Source organism: Spermophilus citellus, assembly GCF_964194105.1.
Source record: "Spermophilus citellus genome assembly, chromosome: 2".
Classification (NCBI taxonomy): domain Eukaryota; kingdom Metazoa; phylum Chordata; class Mammalia; order Rodentia; family Sciuridae; genus Spermophilus; species Spermophilus citellus.
Window position 1 is genome coordinate 149,255,914 of NC_138183.1, and position 19,545 is coordinate 149,275,458.

The 19,545-nt window shown below is 48.5% G+C and overlaps 1 protein-coding gene across 1 annotated transcript in view; it reads right to left on the reverse strand.

Annotated features, from left to right (window-relative positions):
* GRIK4 (glutamate ionotropic receptor kainate type subunit 4) overlaps window positions 1–19,545 on the reverse strand; it is a 418,526-nt gene that overhangs the window by 48,045 nt on the left and 350,936 nt on the right. The window contains exon 13 of the mRNA XM_081281772.1: window positions 15,783–15,986. Coding sequence (XP_081137898.1) covers window positions 15,783–15,986 — 204 coding nt within the window. The remainder of the gene's footprint in view (window positions 1–15,782; window positions 15,987–19,545) is intronic.

Here is a 19,545-nt window from a genome sequence, read left to right on the forward strand (position 1 = left end):
ACAACATCTCCAGAGTTATTTTCCCCAGATTGTACTTGACCCCCACAACCATCTCTAAGGTCAGCAGTGGCTTATTTAGAGCAGAGCGGAATGAGACCTGGCAAAGCCATGTGATGTTGAATTTGGGATAATGGCCACCTTTGGAAGGAGGGAGGGCAGAGTGGGGTGGGACAAGGGCGTCTTCAGGTGCTGGACAGTGGCTACAAAGGCGTGTCCCCTTGTCATAGTTCCTCAAGCTGACTTACGTCTGTGCACTTTCCTGTGTGTGTATTTCAATATAAAAATGGTTTTTAAAATGCAAGGTGATTTCCCAAGTAGAAGAGAGAATGGCCACTGTCAGGCCTGACTTCAAACGCCTGCTGGCTCTCTGGGGTAGAAAGCCCGGAACGTTCTGCCGGGGCAGCAGTGGTGGCAGTTATCTCTCACAAACAAGAAAGTTGGGTATTGTGGGTATTGTGCTTTCACACCTGATGTGGCTTCTAATGAGAGAAGGAGTGAGAGGAACATCCAGACATGTTAACTGGGTTTGCATTTGCATGCAGATGGAGAACACTCCAGATTTCTCTTCTGGGCCAAACTGCTGAGCAGGCTGTGAAACTCCCTGAAGAGCCAACTCTGCCTGCTGGGAACACCAAGCAAAACCCCAGGGAGGGGAGGGAGCCACAGTCACCCTCCAGACCCCAGAGGGGCCTTAGGACTCAGGGGAGAAGGGTCCCAGTTCATCTCAGATTCAATGGAGATGGATGCTCATAGTGTTTTGTGTGGACAACCTCTTAGTATCAGACAGTAGGCCAAAGAGCCTTCAGGGGCCCTGGGTCTAAGCTGTCCCTGGCTAGCTGTGTGATCTTGAGAAAATTACTGAGCCCTGAACTTGTTTTCTCATGAGTAAAGTATAAATGGTACCAGTTTCTAGTTCCTGGGTTGTTGTGAGGATCACATGTGCTAATGCACAGGGCCTCGCACAGACTAAGTGCTTAATAAGTGTTTGCTGTGATTATTTCCATGCTGGTTTTGATCCTGGCACTCTGTTTCCATCCTCTGTTCATCCCTTGAGTGTCAGAGACCTGGACTCTGCTTCAGGCAGCACTGTCCTGCCTGGCGAGGTTCTCTAAGGCTAAACCCAGCCCTGGGTTGCTCCTTCTGACCCCCACTTTACCGTCAGCCACACAGACAGCTGTTGGCACACCTGCAGCACTCACTGATCCCTACCCTCTGTTTTGATCTCCAGCCTGTGTATCATGGAGTGCCACCCCCTGGCAGCCAGCCAGGCCTCTGGTCCACTGTCCTGCTGCCATCCAGGACACAGCAGGGCTGCTCAGGGTGCCTCCTGGATTGGGCAAGGATCTGCCCGGCACCAGTCAACAGCATCTTTCTGAGCAGTCCAAATCCACTGACCCAGCTACATGCTGCCATCTCAAAGGATCTGAGCCTTCCCTTTGTTGCCTAAATAGCAAATATAGACACATCTGGGACAGGAGATTGTCCTAAACCAAGGGAGCCTATCCGAGGACTACAGAAGATAAGGGATAATTCCACAGTTCTGAGAAGGATGGGCCACAGCAGGGTTTGGGGATGGCTGCTGCGATGGCTGCCAACATGCCATTGGCACGACCAAGCCAGCCTGGCTCTTGCATTCATGGATGGTGGGATGTCAGGTGCCCCCAACAAACTACAGGACAGCACAGAAAACAGTCTGTGAATTAGCCTCCCAGAGTATAGAGTGATTCTGGCCAGGAATCCCAAGCCAGCTAGGACAAGCCATGGCAACAGGCAAGCTGAACACCACCAGACCTTCTAGTGAAGGATGGAGGACAGAGGGCAGTGGCACACTTGGGATTCTGTGAAGCAGGACTATATTACTCACAGAAAGGTGAGGGATGAGTGGGGTCTGTCTGCTGGAGCAGGACAGGGATCCTAGGTACCTCGAGTAGGTAAACACAGCCTGTGTTCAGGGCAGCACCGCACAAGAACCAGAACACACTGTGGACCCATCTGAATTCAGATTCTATCACTTCTCAGCCTCGTGACCTAGGATAAATTGCTTCATCTTGAGCTTTGCTTTTCTGATTTTTAAATTGAGCACAATAATACTTTAGGGTTGTGTTTAAAGATTGAATGAGATGATATTTGTAAAGCCATGATTGGCACTATATCCAACCCACAGCATCGTGCCTGTTGCGATCTATAGAGCAATTTTCAGCCAAGGGATAGGCAAAAAGTCACACTGAGAGGCATAAGGGGTTGAGCATAGCACATGGCAGTAATGGGTGGATTCAAGTCCAGATAGGTCCTGACACCGGTTCCATGATGTGTGGGCTTTTGATTCCCCTGTCCTCCAACACCATACCCAAGAAAATAAAGGCAGCAAGTTTTATGGATCGGTTTATTCAACAGGCAGTTGAAATGTAAATGTGTATGTGGAAGGAGCTGAACAGATACCTGATTAGGCCAACCACAGCCTAACGTGTGAAGAGGGGAGTCACTGTGACTCTGGGAACAAAACAGGAGACTGTCCCTGGCACCCCCACGGGGAGAGGAAGGAGGACATGGTTACCCACACGCTTCTTTCTCAAGCTCCTGTGGCTCTGGGAAGTGGGGTGGGGGTTAGCATGCCGTGGGTGAGCTGGAGGCCCAGCTGCAAGGAGCTGAAAGAGGCAGAGCCAGGAGGGGGAGGCAGGACAGCAGGAGGAATGCACAGGCACCATGGATTCCGTGGGAGGGCGGGCTCAGCAAAACAAGCTTTGCCTTCAGCCCCAACCTGCTGGAGGCATCAGCAGAGGGGGATCGCTGCTGCACTTTCCCTGCTACTTGTCAAAGGCATTGTCTGGAAACCAACAGATGGTTCTCAGCACTGGGAGGGCTGTCTAGGCTCTAAGTTCCTGGGGGTCTGGGGCTATCATGGCTAGTTCTCTCCCACATGTCTTCACAGCACCCACACACCCACTCTTCCATACATATATCCATCCACCCATCCATTCATCCATCTGTATATTCACCCACCCATTCACCTATCCATCTTTCCATTCATACATCTATATATTTGAACATTCATATAGTCATCCACTCATCCATCTGTCAATCCATTCATCTATCCATCCCATAATTTTAAGTGCTATTGTATGCTGGCACCTGTTCCAGATGCTACAAGTATAGGGATGAACAAGATGGGTATAATTCCTGATCTCAAAGAATTTACATTCTAGTGAGAGGAGACAGACAATGAACAAATAGTCCTGTAATGAGCAAGATGATTTTACGTGGTAATAATTTCTTGGAAGAAAATAAAATAGGGTAATGCAGCAGAATTCGATGGGCAGAGGGAATGGATTCTGTAGCGTGGTAGAGAAAAAACATTTCTTGGGGAAGGTAACATTGGGTTTTGACCTAGATAATGAGATGGAAATAACAGACTGGTGCTGTGGGGAATCAAGCATGTGTTAGAAGGAAGAGTGAATATAAAGGCCATGTGCTCAATTAACCATGCTACATCCAAGGAATAAACAAGGCCAGTAGTGACAAAGCTTCAGGAGTGAGTGGCAAGTGATGGGAGATGCAGGGCCTGGTGGAATGGCTCTGGATGAGCGATTCCAGACTGAAGGGATACAGGTGAAGCTATGGCATGACCTGGGGGAAATGGTTGTGCTTACTTAACGGGTGAGCAAATGGTAGCCCAGGAAGATTCAGATAGTAATTTAACATTCAGGGACAGACCCTGACTTCTAACTCAAGTCACTTCCCTCTAGGCCCAAGACGAATAGTGGACTTGCCACCTCAGTCCCCAACTCAATACCTAACAGTAGGAGGCCCAGACACTAGCACCCCCTGGAAGGGATTTTTGCTCCCCTACCTGCAGAGGGCAAGAAGGATGGCGACAGGAACAGCACAGCAGGTTGCCGCTATGGCATATAACCTTGGAAAGCTGCTGTGCTTCCCTATCACAGGATCAAGACTGGGTGACAGAAAGCCAGTACTTTGTGTCAGAGAATCTGGATGTGGCATGGCAACAAAAAATTGACACAGGACAACCTAGGAGAGGGAAGGCCCTGCACCTGGGTGAGCACGTCACATGGAAGCAGGCACGTGTGTGCATGTGTCTGGGGACCAATGGTGGAGCTAAGCTCCAGGCCAGGAGAGGAGATGCCAGCAAAGTCTCAGGAGCCAAGGATAGGAGACAGGTAACAGTCGCTGAGAGTTCACAAAGTGCTGGACACTAAGGATATTAGATTTCATCTCTTTCTCACAACAACCCAATACTATCATTTCCATTTTGGGGATGAGGACATCGCAAGTCAGAAAAGTTAGGTGACTTGACAAGTCGACAATCTCATTACTCACAAAGGAAGGATGGATCTGTACGGGGTGGCCAGCAGGGAGGGAAGGTGGGGTGAGGATGGGGCGAGCACGGTCCTCCCATTTCACCAACACCTGAGTGGACAACTCCCGGGTGCAGCTGGGGGCCAGCTCTGCCCTCTCACCCACTTACTGACTTACTGTACCCACGTCATCTACTCCTCATCTCTTTCACCTAAAGCTACTCTTTTCTCTGTGTACCTTGGGTGACTTCCTTACCCATCTGGAATCCAAAACAGAGACCAGGAGTGAGTCTGGAGTCTTCCCCCTTCCTCCCTTGCCTGCTCTCTCCTCAGTCAATATCCAAGCCCCATCCATCCACCTCTGAAATGCCTGTTTAACCCATTACAGCTCTTACTGCCACGATAATCATTCAAGCTCCTGTGAGTTATTCAATAGCCCCTGAACTGGTCTCTTTGCTTCCAGTTCTTTCCCATTCTGTCCATCTACTAAATTGCACTGGGCACCAGGGGTTCTCAAACTCCAGCCACATGTGGACCAGTTGTTCTCAAACTTGAGCATGAATCAGAATCACCTGGAGGGCTTGTTAATTGCAAACTGCTGGCCCACACCCCAAATTTCTCATTCTCTAGGCCTGGATGGGACCCCAGATTTGGGGTTTCTGACAAATCTTATGTGATGTTCATTCTGCTAGTTCAAAGGCTACTTTGAGAACACAATCAAATCACGTCACCCCCTGCTTACAACACTCTATGACTCCTTCCACTGTCTTCAGAATGTGTTCCAATTCCTCACCATGGTCTACCATGATCTTCACAAGCTGGGCTGGACTTGCCTCTCAGCATCTTAAGCCACTGACATCCCTCCAACCTATGAAATGGCCACATTCCTTAAGCCTGTCCTGTACACATAGTTTCTTTTGCCTGCAATTCTTTCTGTCCTATTGTTTGTCAAATTCCTACTTGTCCATCAAGGTCCAACTTGACTTGAAGACATCACTGTGCATTAGAATAACCATGGACTTTGATGTTAAGTGAGCATGGTTTTTTAAAATTCCAGACCAATCACTTTTTAGCTGTGTGATGTGAGTTAGCCTTTCTGGTAAGCCAAAATTAACTTCAGCGTCATCATTATAAAATGCAAATAATAATATTTATCTTATAAGGTTATTGCATGGAGAGGAAATGGCGCATAATAAGTGCCTAATAGGTAGTGTGTGTTCAATAAGCAGTTTTCATTAGCTTTTTTCTTCTCTAAAGCCTTGCCTGGCTCCCTCCAGAATAACCTCCTTTCTTCTCTGTCCTCCTATAGACTGTTATACATGATTTCACTTTGCATATTTCTCATGCTATAGTCTCATATTATGTTTATACCCTGAGCTTCATTCCCAGTGGAACTGGGGCTATTTATGAATAATAAACACTGACTCTCCCAGCAGACTTTTAGGCACATGGGTTGGCAAGTTGGACGTATCTTTGCAGAAAGAAAATCTCCCACAGGTGGATAGAACCCCACACCAGAACACAGGCTTGGTGAGCAGAGGGGTGGCTGGTTTCAGTCCTCATTCACCCCTTGGAAAACAGACAATTTGTACTTGGAGGTCCTGTATACACAGAATGTGGCCTCTTGAAAAGGGGGAACTGTGTCTAATTTAACTGAAACCACAACCAATATTGAATCAGTGCATTTAGGGGCAGGAAATATTGGCCAAGGACAGGAAATATATCAACAGGACCAATAGAGTCCTAGCCCCAGGCTCAGAAACAGAATACTTAACTTTGGGGAGTGTAAGAACCAGGCTTAGCAACTTTGGAAACTTGAGTTTTGAGAGTAATCCTAAAACTGGATGGTGGATGAGAGAGTCTTCTGGAGAACAAGGCAGAGGCTAAGTCCCTGCTTGTTAAACCAGAGGTCTTAAAAGTACACAAGATCTCAGACTAGAGCCTGGTGCATGGTAGAGGCTGCAAGTGACATCCTCACCTCTGCTGTAGAGGTGGGAACTGGGACCAGGGTATTCTTAGAGGGCACTAAGATGTCACTGTCTATAGTTTTGATCCCTGCTCCTGACCCCATTCAATTCCCTACTGCCTGTCTCTTCTGTCTCTTCAGCTTAACAGTGAGCCTGTCTCTTAGTAGGCTCTCAGGTGCCTCCATGAATACATTCTCATTTCCACTGCAGACCTCTGCCTCCCTTAACAGCTGGTACTCAGTGGGGAAGGTGGAAATAATTCCCATGAAGTGAACCTTCTGTCAGATTTCCCAGGCTGCTTCCAGATACCCCGGGCATTTGGGGGAGTTCCCAGTCTGAAGCTGATAAGAGACTTTTGAACCTAACTGAACTCCAAGCCCCTCCAGGTCCCTCAGATTAACACCTCTGGTGAAAAACAACCAACACAGGGATATAAACATGGGTGGCAGGACTCTGAGGTCCTTCTCTGAGTCTGGCTGGTCTTGCAGACATGGCCTCAGGTTCTGTGAAGTCAGGGAGGGACCAGGTTTTGGCCTGCTGTATGAGAGATGGGCAGTTGAGCTCACAGGTGATGTTACAGTGACATTCCTTAACCCTGCCCAACTTGGGGCTCCCCTGAGATGTACTCACACCTATACACATGTCTTTTCTATCCCTGTACTTTTCCTACCTTCATGCTACTTAATCTATAAGCTTCCAAAGACAGAATCAGATCTGATTGTCCTTTGGCACCAGAACCCCTAACACAACCATCAACACATATTAAGTTACTAAGTCACTGTCTGCTGATTGAGCAATCAGTAGAATCCTGGTTTTCTAAACCCTGGGCTGACAGTGAGTTGACATACACAAGCCAAAGGCAGCTCCTCCTAGGGGTATACAGGAGTATATAAGGTGCCTTGACCTGTGTGACTCAAGAACTACTTATTCACACCCAGCTCTTCCAGGCCCTGTGTTACATGCCCAAGGATGCCAAGAGGCATAAGACATGGGCTTTCCCTCAGGGAGCTGCTGGTCTTCCTTCCACTGAAAATCCACCCTGGGGTCCTCACTCAGAAGTCCCTTCTGCCTCTTACTTTTCTGTGTCAGTTTCATATACTCGGGTAGAGGACAGTGCTTATCCCATATGAACCTGTGTTAAAGGGATTTCTGCTGGTGTCTGTCTGTGGAGATTCTAGCTAAAAAACTCCCCAAGGAAAAGGACCTGGCTTCATGTCCAAGGATGTCCAGGCATTTGCCACTCCAGGCTCTGCTTCCTTGTCTATAAAAAGGAGGTGGTAATAATAACACTGACTTTCCAGATAAGGGGGTTGAGGACATAATTGTCATCCAAGAGTTCCTCCCAAACTGGTCACTCAGAGCTACCTCCTTTATTGTCATTTTCCTGGACTTAGCATATCTGCCACCCTCTGCCCCTCTGCCTCCTTATATCAAGCCTATGAACAGAACATGCAGACTCTGCCCAAATCATTCTCTGTTGCAGTCACCATTCCGCATGTGTCCCTTTGTGCAGGAAGAAGAAAACCAGATTGGGGTCTGAATCAATCATATGTTATGTGCCTAAACTTGGGTTAATTATAGAACTTCAAGGCCTCCACATTCTCGCCTATGGAGTGGGGCAACAATCCCTACCTTGTGGCCATGTAAAAATAAAATTGGATTATTTGCTGGGCATGGTGGCAGATGCCTGTAATCCCAGCCGCTCAAGAGGCTGAGGCAGGAGGATTGTGAGTTCAAAGCCAGCTTTAGCAAATGCAAGGCGCCAAGCACTGAGTGAGACCCTGTCTCTAAATAAAATACAAAATAGGGCTGGGGATGTGGCTCAGTAGCCAAGTGCCCCTGAGTTCAATCCCCAGTACCATAAATAAGTAAATGATTAAATGGATTAGCAAGCAGAGAGCTCCTGCATGGTGTCTGACCTTGTGAGGAGTCATTAGCACCCTGCCCCTTCTACTCCCTTCCTTCCTTGTGGCTCAGCTTTGAGCTGGGAAAAGACGCACCACAGTTTGGAGCAGAGAGGACCCTTTCTGACCCTTGACACCACCAAGGGAAGCCAGAGGAAGGAGAAGACCTAGAAGCCCTGGAGGGCTTTCAGCCCTCTCCTGAAAGCAGGTGACAACCAGGTTGTCACCAGCATTGGCCTGGCTCACACCAAGGGCAGGCTGTGGCTTGGGGTTCCCACTACAATTATATGGGGAGTGTGCCCATTCCTGAAGAGGGAGGGAGTCTGGATAGCCCTGGGCAGGGGTGGCACCCCTCTCCTTGGCTGTCAATAAACTGCTTTTATTGGCTTTTTGTCAGTGGGTGAAAGGACTTGAGTGACTTAAAAGAACCCTGAGAGACTCACAATGACACTGTGTTGTGAGGGAGGGGGAGTGAAGGCAGTTGGGACCCAAGATGCAGTCCAGCTCTCTGGCCCTTTGATTTCCAAGTACAATTGTTAGTGGACAATGAGCCAGACTAGATGGATTCCCCCCCTTCCCAGGTCTCAGCAGGTTGCAAGCAGGGGTCACATGTGCTGCACATCCCTCAGGAAGCGGTTCTAGAAAGGACTTTTGTGAAAGCCAAACAGCCCAATTCTCTACCCCTGAGAGGCAGGGTGACCTTAACCCATGCTTATAAGTCTAAAGAAAGAGAAGCTCCCCTCAGCTCCAGTCCCTGGGCCTGGATGCTGAAATCCCCCTGCTGTCCCTGCAGTTCCCCGGGCAGCCTTGCTGTCATGGCTCTCCCCATCCTCTTGGATCACCAGCAGTTGTCTAAAGAGTAAATCTGCATCTGATCCTCCCACCTCCAATCTGTGCCCCCATCCCCTGCTAGAGGAACCTTCTGAAACCAAAGCAAATTATGCTTCTCCCCTCTTTGAATAAAGCACACAAACCACCAGCTCTCCAACAGCCTCCACTAGCCCTCCGGACACAAACATCCACATACATGAATCCTACCATGGCTGGCCCCTGACTTCAGCCCTATTCCCTTCTGCCCCTCCTCATGCTTGATTTCTGTTTTCCAGAACCAACAGTGCTACACAGTGTATATCCCAGCATCCACCACACCACATCATCTTTTCCTACCAAGATGATTCTTTAGATCCTTGATACAGCAGTCCTCTCTTATCTGCGGGGGATGCATTCCAAGACACCCACTGGATGCCTGAAACAGTGCAAAGTACCGAACCCTGTAATTTAATGTCCTGCCCGTCTTAACTAAGTACTTCTCATACACTGTGACTGTAATGTTTGCAGTTTGATGTGCAACAGTAAAATGAGCTTGAATTTCTTTTTCCAAAATTTGATGGATAGAGGATTTGTTCTTACTGTAGGTCTTAGCAATCTCAGCATGCATTTTTTTTTCTTTATTAAGTTGAGAACTTTTACATTTTCACTTAAAGGAAGTGCTTTCTGGCTTCTCTTTGGCATATTAGAATTGCCAGCCCATCACTGCTTTTGTATTTGGGGGCCATTACTAGGTAAAGTGAGGGTTATAAGAACACAGGCTGTGTTCTGGGGTCCTTGGCAGTCAATATGATAACTTAGTTACCAGGTTACTAACAGGTGGGTAGCATATATAGTATGGATGTGCTGGACCAAGGAATGATTCACATCTCAGGTGGGAAGGAGTAGGATTGTGCAAGATTTTATTATGCTACCCATAATAGCACACAATTTAACACTTATAAATTGTGGACTTTTGGAATTTCCCATTTAATATTTTCAGACCACACTTTACTTTGGGTAACTGAAACCACAGACAATGGAACTGCATATTTGTCATTTCCTTGGTGAGCCCTTCCCTGGTCCTATACCATACCTTGTTCTTCTACTGAACCTATCCCTGCCACTCATGAGTCACATGATTCTGAACAGGTTTCTTAAGTGCTTTGTGACTCAGTTTCCTTCTCTGCAACCTTTGGTTGTTTTATTTGGTTGATACTTAAGGGCTTCGAAAAGTGCTTGGCTCATAGGACAGAATTAATAAGTGTCAACCATTTTTATTATCATCATCATTATAACCATTATTAATATAGCATGTGTCACACTGTACAGTGATTCTTGGTTTACCTGTCTGCTTCTTTGAGTAGCTCCTGTACATTTTATGGGCAATTCCTCACATTTAAATAGTGCTTGTCAGCAAGTAGGCACTTTGATGGATGAATGAATGAATGAATCATCATAATTGAAGTCCAACTCTTCTTGATTTGAGTAAGTGCAGAAACCAAGCCTCCACAAAGAAGGTAAAGTGAAGTCCTCCCTGAGTGTGGCTGTCACATAGGGAAAGAGTTGAACACTCAGTTTTGGCCCCTGAATGAGTTTCTTTACTTTAAAGAATGCTGAATAGAATTCTATGACCTATTTGCAATTAAAATAGTCTCTGGCTTCAAGGTGAAAAGTGATCCCAGGGGACTAGTTGAAATTTTTTCCATTCAGCAAAATGTCTCTGGACAACCTTCCCAGTGGATTGAGGCCATGGACAGCCACCCCACCAGGTCCTAGCAAATTCCCTTTCCAGAAGGGGAAGTGGAATAAGGCATTTCAGCTTCATTTACACTTAATTTGTCAAAATGTCATTGGTAAGAGCTATTTGATGTCCAAGGCTTATGAGCCTTGAATGTAAGCCTTCCAAAGCCCTTTTCTCTTTAAACCAAAATGTGCCCTTCTGCCAACATGGAGTCAAATGCCAACGGGGTACTTTGTTCTGAATCGTGAAGCTAGATGGGGGCTCTATCTCCTGAATGTGCTTTCCTTTCTCCCAAACAGGACCCCGAGGACATGAAAAGCAGCTGACTGGGGCAAAATAAATACAAGCCTGAGACTTTTCAAACAGCCACCCTCTCCTCTCTCCTGCTCAGACTCAGTCCTGAGTACAAGAGGCTGACCACAGGCCAGTTTATGTGAACCCACTTGTTTTAGCTCCAACCAGGCTCCCTTTAAATGGGATTTGCATGAAAACACAGGCTTTTAGGATTTCCATACATATGCAGGAAAGGTGCTTGAATGCTCCTCACAGCTAAGGCACCAAGGGTCCAAGCCCACTGTGTTAGGGAAGCAGGTGACAACAGAGTGAGTCTCCCACCAGCGATAACTCTGTGCCACTATCCTTTACTTCTACCACTCAGACACACAGGCAGCTGCTATAGTCTTCAGGCTCTCCAAAGACCCAGATTCTGCAGTCAGCCCGAGCTGACCCCGAGTTCAGGGGGTCCTCCTTGACATCCGGCCTCCATGTCGGTTGTTGTAGTTTCAGCTGCATTTGCCCTTGCTCTTCATCCAGGTGGAAATAATGGGCAGCCATGCACACACATGCCCTACTGTGTGCTGCATGTGCTGCTTGAGTAAGAGCCTGGAGGAGCCACCCCTGCCTGCAGGACAACCCCCAAAGCCCTGGCACAGAGGTGCTCAGAGTCCTGGACCCATAAGAAGAAATCTCAGATTTGCCCCAATGTGATGCAAACAGTGATTTTCACTCTCAGCTGTTGGTAGATGATTTGTTTTATTCTCTGCATCAGAACGTACAGAAGAAGAGGAACACCCAGAGACGTATGGTGTACCTAAAAGGGCCTAATAATCATCCCTTCTGGGCCAAACCAGCTTTTTCTTATCTGTGGGTTTGCTCAGCCATGAGGATTCCAGCAGCCCTCCAGGATGATGGCTCAGTACTGAGTGCATTCTAGTGATCCACAAAGGGCAGCCCCCAGCCTCCTGGAGGCAGGCTCAGCCAGCTCTGAAACTCACTGCCTCCTTGGTGGGGGCTCTGCCATCTCAGTGCTCCATCAGCATGGCTGGCCTAGCCACTGGTCTGCTCTTGCTGACCCTCCATGTTGCCTTGCCTCACTCCTCGCACCATGTGCCTCCAGCCTCCAGTCCTGAGGCTACCTCAGGCTGTTGATGTGAGAATATGCAGGTCTTCTCCTAACCCTGGCTTGCACCAGCTCCCCAGCTGAAGACAAGGCTGTGTGCAGGTGGGGATGGGGCTCATGACTTCCTGGATCAGCTCATGGATCTGCCTTGCACTTCAAGACTGTCATTGCTGCCTCTGGATCTAACTTCTTTGAAGACACCAGAAAGTCCTGGTGCATAGCCCAGGAGAGTAGGAGAGGTGATCTCCTATGATATGAACTTGGGCCAAAGAGAGGTGCATGTGTGTCCCTCCCTGCTATGGACTGGGTGAGGCCCCTGCAGACTGAATAGTCAGCTATGCTTGGTATAAAACTATGTACCACCATTTTGTTAACACACTCCCTTATGTATGTGCTGTCCTCTTGCCCGTCAATCTCCCCTTCCCCTCACTTCTGCTTCCTTGGAATTTCACTCCCTGTGTTAGAGGATAAGCTTTGGACTTGGCCCCTGATTTTCAGGGACCTTGGCCTAAGACAACTAATCTTTCCTATATGCCAAATACTCTCTCTATGTGAGTGTGTGTGTGTGTGTGTGTGTGTGTGTGCGCGCGCGCGCACGCTTTCAGTCTTTACAAAAACTTCTTTGAAGGTGAATGCTGGGGTGGGTGGCACCGGGGGTGGGGAAAGTATAGAATAGCTTGCCCAAGACACACAGCTAGTTAGCAGGTAATTGAAACATTCGCTCAGGTCTAATATCAAGATGATACTCTCTCAGATCATGAGGACTGAAGTCAGACCAGGGTTTAAGTGCTGGCTCTGAATTTGCTGGCTGGATGAACTATGCCAGATTACTTAACCTCTTCTGTTTCTATTTCCTTATGTATATAAGGGACAGGTTTAGATGCAATGAGTTCTAAGGTTGCATCCAGTGTGAACATTCAGTAGCCCCGGAGATCTCCTGAGGGACTCCCTGTTGCTACTCTGTGCTGGAATTTTCTAGTCTAGCTTGAGGAATGGGTCTCAGAGGATGGATAAAGCCTAGAATTACTGTGATTATAGAAGAGCATCCTGCAAAACACACCAAAGCCTCAAACCTGGGGAAGGTGGGGTCTTAGCATGGCTCACTCCTGAGCAGGGCCAACCCCAGTGGCATCAGGCTTCTGCCCAAGTAGCTCCTACTAATTCTTCAGAAGGGATCATCTCTCAAGGTCAGCCTTGCCCCTGCCTCTCTAGACTGAACCCCTCCTTCTAGATGCTCCCACAGAACGCCTTGCAACATTGCTTCCCTTGCACTTTTATTACAGGATGAAATTATCTAAAAATGTGATCATTCATCAGCATCTGTCTTGCTTCCTAGTCCGAAAGGTCCACGAGGGCAATGCCCATGTTTATTTTGTTCCCATTGTGTTTCTAATGTCTACAACAGTGAACGATCTTCAGTAAATAGCTGTTGAATTAATGGGTTAATTGGTTAATTAATATCATGTCACCAAATCTTGATGAGATCAAAGTACGTTGATGAGAACAAGCCAAGTCGTTTTGCTCTAAAGATGAGCCGGAGTGAATTTTAAGATCCCTGACTGATTGCCCAAGTTGCTCAGTATGTAGCTGCATGTCCTTGAGTCCCCAGCTCCTCTCCCTGTCCTGCCAGTCCACGTCACAGCTCATTAGGGGGCTAATAAGGAGATGGCTGTGCACTGACTCCACCATCCCTGAAGTCACCCTACCAGGCACCAGGCAGCCCAACGAGGCTGAAGAAATGGCTCAAGGTGACCAAGTACATTGTGGGAGGGTAAGGAAAAGGCATTTCAGCCTCCTGTGGATTAACTGCTGGGCTGAGACTTTGCAGTGGAATCCCAACAAGAAGAATGTTCCAGGAGGGGGTCTGGGTCTACAGAGAAAAGCAGCAAATCTTTTTCTGCAGAAGCATGTGCATCGTCAGCAGGGTGGGTTGGAGTCTCAAAGACTGCAGGGATCCCTGCTGAAGCTTCTACCCCTCCTATGACCCCCACATGAGATTCCCTGCAGGGTACCTCTCCTTCTGTGACCTTCTGCTGGTTCGTCAGCCTTCCATTTGCCAGCCTCTCTGAGGTTCCTGTCTGAACCAGCTCCCTCAGGACTCCAGTCCCTCTGGAAAGTTCATGATTCCAAATCCCCTGAACAAGGCTTGCTGTTATTGCCAGGCCAACTCCCAAGCATCCTCCCTGCTCAGCCCTGAGGCGCCCCTTTCACAGCTGCCATCCATGTTGAATGTCTCACATGACATTGTCAACGATGCTTCCTTAACAATCAAACTTCATATTAACACCCTTAAAGACTGGGATTTTAAAAGTTTATTTCATATTCCAAGTTTGGTAGATGCAAAGGATTAAAGTTATATTGCAATCTTAGGTCACTTAACAATGAGGACATGTTCAGAGAAATGAGTTGTTAGGCAATTTCATCATGGCACACACAGCACAGAGTACACCTACAAAAAGACAGCGACGATGTCACTAGGCAACATAATCTTACGGAACCACTATCATATCCACAGCCCATGGTTAACTGAAACATCATCATGCAGAACATGATTGTAATTCAGTAAATAAAGGGATCTGGGTTTAAATCCCAGCTCTGGCAAATATTAACTGTGTGGTTCTGGACAAGCCATTAAGCTCACTGAGCTTCCAATGGCTCCTTCCTAAGGCGGGGATAATAAATGTAAAGAGGACTGGAGACACTGTGGAGAGTGCCTTGCATGTCAGCACGCTCTGGGCTGCGGCAGAGGCTCCTTCTCCCCTCGAAAGCACAGAGAGGAAAAGGGACTGGTCCAAGGTGACACTAATAACCTGGGTCTGTGTTCTCTGCACTGGGTCCTCATCATCTGTCCTGATCATAAAAACTCAGTTGGTAGAAATGTGGACAGTGAATTAGCCATGATTTAATTAATTTTTACAGTTGTTAATAGTGTGTACAAAGAAAACAAGAGATTTCCCCATGGAAGAACTTTCTCTACCCTTGCTCTAACCTATCAGAAGATTGACATCCTGGGAAGCTCACTTGCATTTTAAACAAGTCTCCACATTCACCCTGAAAATCTATAGCATATCCAAATGCACCTTGATCCGTGGTCTATAAAAGGACATTTGTGATAATGGAAGATAATATGAGAAGTAACAAAATAACCGATACTGTGACCAGCAGCTCTGATGGTGGATCCCTTTTCCACCTTATTTAACCATGTCTGCCTTGACAGTATCTCTCAAGTATCAGAGTCAGCTGATGGGTGCGTGTGTGCCTTCTCCCAGGGCCTGCCCAAGCTCTGCCAGCTGGTGCCAATGAGCAACAAAGTCATCACAACAAACAGAAAGTACCAGAATTACCTCAAAATAGAACCCAGACTCCAAAGTTCAGGTTGGTATGTCAAAGCCTCCATGACTTATTACAGGGCTGGCCTGGGAGAGCCATGGGGCAGGATCACCGCGGTCTATTCATCACAGCTCAGCACAAGTGGCTGGCTCCAGGCCAGCTCAGTAAAGAGTGTGGAACAAACCCATCAATAAGTGAAAAAGGCACTCATGACTGACTAAGGAAATGAGGGGTTCAAGAGCACACGTACAGCACAACTTGATGGCCTCCCACCGCCCTCCCACCCTTGGCAAGCGCAGATCCCCGCCCTTTCCTTACCCTAGCGATCAGCTCCCCCACCATTCCGGTCCAGGTGCCATTAGCCTCGGGTACGCCATACACGCCGTCGCCCACCAGGCGGATCTTGTAGTTGAAGCGTAGGATCTCTGCCAGCTCCTTGAGCATGTCCACGCAGAAGCCCTCGTAGCGGTCATTGCCTTCCATCTCCTGGTGGTTCCCCTTCAGCATTAAATACGGGTTTTCCTGCAGCAAAACTGGGCAGCTGTCATTCTCATCTTAGCCTGGCATCCCAGCCACACGTGATGGGACAGCGGGAGGCGGGAGGGCAAAGAAGGTTGGGGAAGAGGTAGGTAGAAGGAGGGAAGTGGCTTGGGTAATGGCTGACCCCGGGAATGGCTCCCCTATCCTGACCCACTCCCAAAGTGCTCTTTCAAGCTGTTTCTCTTACCAGGAACACACACTGGCTCCCACTGCACAGAAGGTCAAGTTGAAGTTCCACATGGTAAAAGGTCATTATCTGGCCCTACTCTCCTCCATCCCTTCTCTCTCTCTCTCTCTCTCTCTCTCTCTCTCTCTCTCTCTCACACACACACACACACACACACACTGCAGAGCAATAAGAGGTGCAGGATGCTTATTGCACAGCCTCCTAGGTAAGAGCAGGCACATGAACAACTGCAATCCCAGGCAGAGAGCACTGAGGATTGGGGTGGGCCTCTCTAATGAAATGTGCAGAGAAGGTTTCACAGAGGAGATGTCTCCAGAGAATGGAAGAACATTGGCAGATGGGAATGAGAAGCATTATGGACAGAAGAGAGGCACCATCGGGACACAATTGCAGGTGAGAAGGAGTGTGGTCCACTCAGATGGATCCTCAGTTTAACTGCAGCATGTGTTAGGGAAGTGTATGTGGGAGGAAAAATTTGTATGACTTAGAGTCAGCATGGGCCTTGAGGCCAGGGACTGTACAACACATTAGGCCTGATGGGGAAGCATCTTGGGTTTTAAACACAAAGCTGGAAGTAAAGAACACCAAGCCATACACGAGGGGGCAACTAACCCTAGAGCAGGACATTGTGTCCTGAGCTGCTCATGGCTTGGGCTGGACGGGAGAGAGCTGGAAGGGTGTAAGAGACAGAGGGAAGACAGGATTGATGACTGGTTGGGTGCCATAGGTGGCTTGGAAGGGAAAGGGACTAGGAACATGTTGAGTTTGAGGCAGTAGCAGGCTGTCCAGGAGGAAATGATTGATGGGGTATGTAACATACGGGATGAAGGTAAGACAGTGATAAGGACCCGAAGGCCTCTGAGCAGAAGTGAAGGCAGGAGCAGTAAAATGTGTGACACCATTGTGGGGGAGAACTGAGACAGGACAGAGAGGAGCAGGAATCTCATCCCTGGGAAGAACCTGATCTTTGAGAGTGGAAAAGCGAAGAGCAGCCATAGAACCAACTCAACAGCAACCAGAGGCTGGAAACCAGGGAACAGGGGGAAAGTCTGAAGAAGGAGAATGCAGAGGAGAAACAGGACTGAGAGGGGTGGCTGGATTACAAGTCACGTGACTGCTGGGAGGCAGAAGCAAGCAAGCACTGGGATACTGCGCGAGGATCAGGAGTGAAGGAACAGGCATTTTTGAGAAAGTGGGAGATGGAGGGAGCTGGGCCTCCCCTCCAAGCTGCTGTAGTTCTTCTCTGCAAACAGCAGGGTGGGCGGGTCCCCAAGGGTGCACTCAAATCTGATTCCCCATTCTCCAACTGGAGGGTAGCTGAAGATTAGCAGTGTCTAGGTGATGGGGTGGTTTTAGGGTGGGAGAGAGCCGTGCAGGCAGGCAGAGAGGAAATGCTGCAAAAGGAGAGCTTAGAGAAGGAAGGAAGAGGAGTGGTGGGAGGAGCAGGGTCCCAGGAACCAGGAGATGGAGACAGGGCCCTGGTGAGTGTGAGGCTAGGAAGAGGCCTGGGGCACGGTGCAGGGTGTGGGTGTGGACGTGAGGAGAGGCGAGCCTGTGCCTACCCCAAAGCTGTGCTGAAGGTGGGAGCAGGTGGGATGGATGGCTTGGTGTGTGGGAAGGTCTGGCAGAATGCTGGAGGGGGATATGATAAGGAGAGAGAAGCAGGAGAGCACGGGAGCCCTGGGGCCTAGCTGAGGAGAGGAGGCTGAATGCAGACTGAGCAGGGAGCAGGGGTCACAAAGGCCATCAGGCCTGGGGACAGGTATTCTGGCCAGATGGCTGAACACTATGGTAGAGATGTTTCTAGAGGGTAAGGGGGGAAGTGCTGAAATGCTGACGTGGAATTCCTGGGATGGGCTTCTATTCCTGGGATGGGGGCAGCTGGAGGGCCAGACAGACCAGAGGTTATGGGGGAGGGCAGAGAGGGCAGTTTAGTTCTGGGCATGAGCTCAGAGTTGAAAGTGACATGATTTTGACCTATGACCAAGTCCACTGTCATGGCAGTGTGACGGGCCACCTCCCTACCTTCCACACTTGCCAACCCTGGCTCAAGGGCTTCTCATGCCGCAACTCCTCTCCCTCCCCATCTTCCACCTAACCTAACTTCTCCTTGTCCCTGTCCTGCCTCCTCCACCAACTCCTGTGCTAACACCAGGGCTCCCATGAGTCCCCCAAAGTCCTCCTCTCTGCATCCAACATTGAGGCTGTGAGGAGCCCAGACGCAGAGCAAGTCAGCCTGGACCTGACCCTTCCCCTTCTCTAGGTCAAGAGCTTGGTGATTATGAGACAGACAGAGAGAAAGAAGGGCCAAAATGGTCTGACAGACACAGCTTGGCGGAGGGCTTCCAACCTAGGACCAGGGTATCTTTAATTATCCTGAGAAGCATCATAGAATCTCCTCCCCAAATACTCTCTACTCTCAAGTTAATTTAAATTTCACTGACATAAGCAAAATAAATATACAGAACTGGATTCTGGAGGGAGGAGATGTGTTGAATGGTCAAAATATCAGAAAGGCTGGGGCTCCCTGAACTGTGGAAAATGTGGGGGGCTACACACTGGTCTATCCAGAAAGGGGGTTGGGGAGACCCCAAGGCAACAATGCAGCGAAATGTTTGACACAGGGCCTGACACAGAGAATGTCTTCAGGGAACAGGAGCTGTAGCTAATTCTGTGTGTTTGCTGGTATTAACCAATAAATCATTCACACGTCCCAAGCGCACCCTGACAGGAGCGAGAAACAACATGGATATGTGCGGAGTTTTAAGGGATAAATCATTCAGGATTACCTTTTGCTAGGGAAAACCCACAAACGGTCACCTAGGGACTGAATTAGGATCATCATCATTCCTGGTAGGAGCTATTGATTCGGATCAGCAGCCTCAGACACACATGCACCAAAAAAAAAAAAAAAAGAGCCAGTGCTAATTTTGGCTTGAGTGTTCTTACCATGTCATTAAATGTCACGTCACATGAAAGGTATTAACCTCCAGCACCCCCACTCCTTGTGAACTTACATGTGGGCAGTGAGCATGCATGTGCACACGGGTACACACACACACACACACACACACACACACACACGCGCACGCGCGCGCGCGCGCGCAGATCAGAGTGACTTTCTCAGCCTGGAAACTGGACCCTGGAGTCTCAGCACAGCCAGATCTCCAAGTGCAGTCAAATCCCCAAACTTGAGAGGCAGGAAGCATGTCCCAGAAAGTTCCCCCTTTCCCTCCAAACTCTCCTTGACTCTTAAAGAATTCCTTAAAATTCCTCCCTCAAATTCTGCAGGAAGAAATTCTTGACTCCAATTCTGATTATTGAGCTCTGATGTGGACCAGGCAACTGGATCTT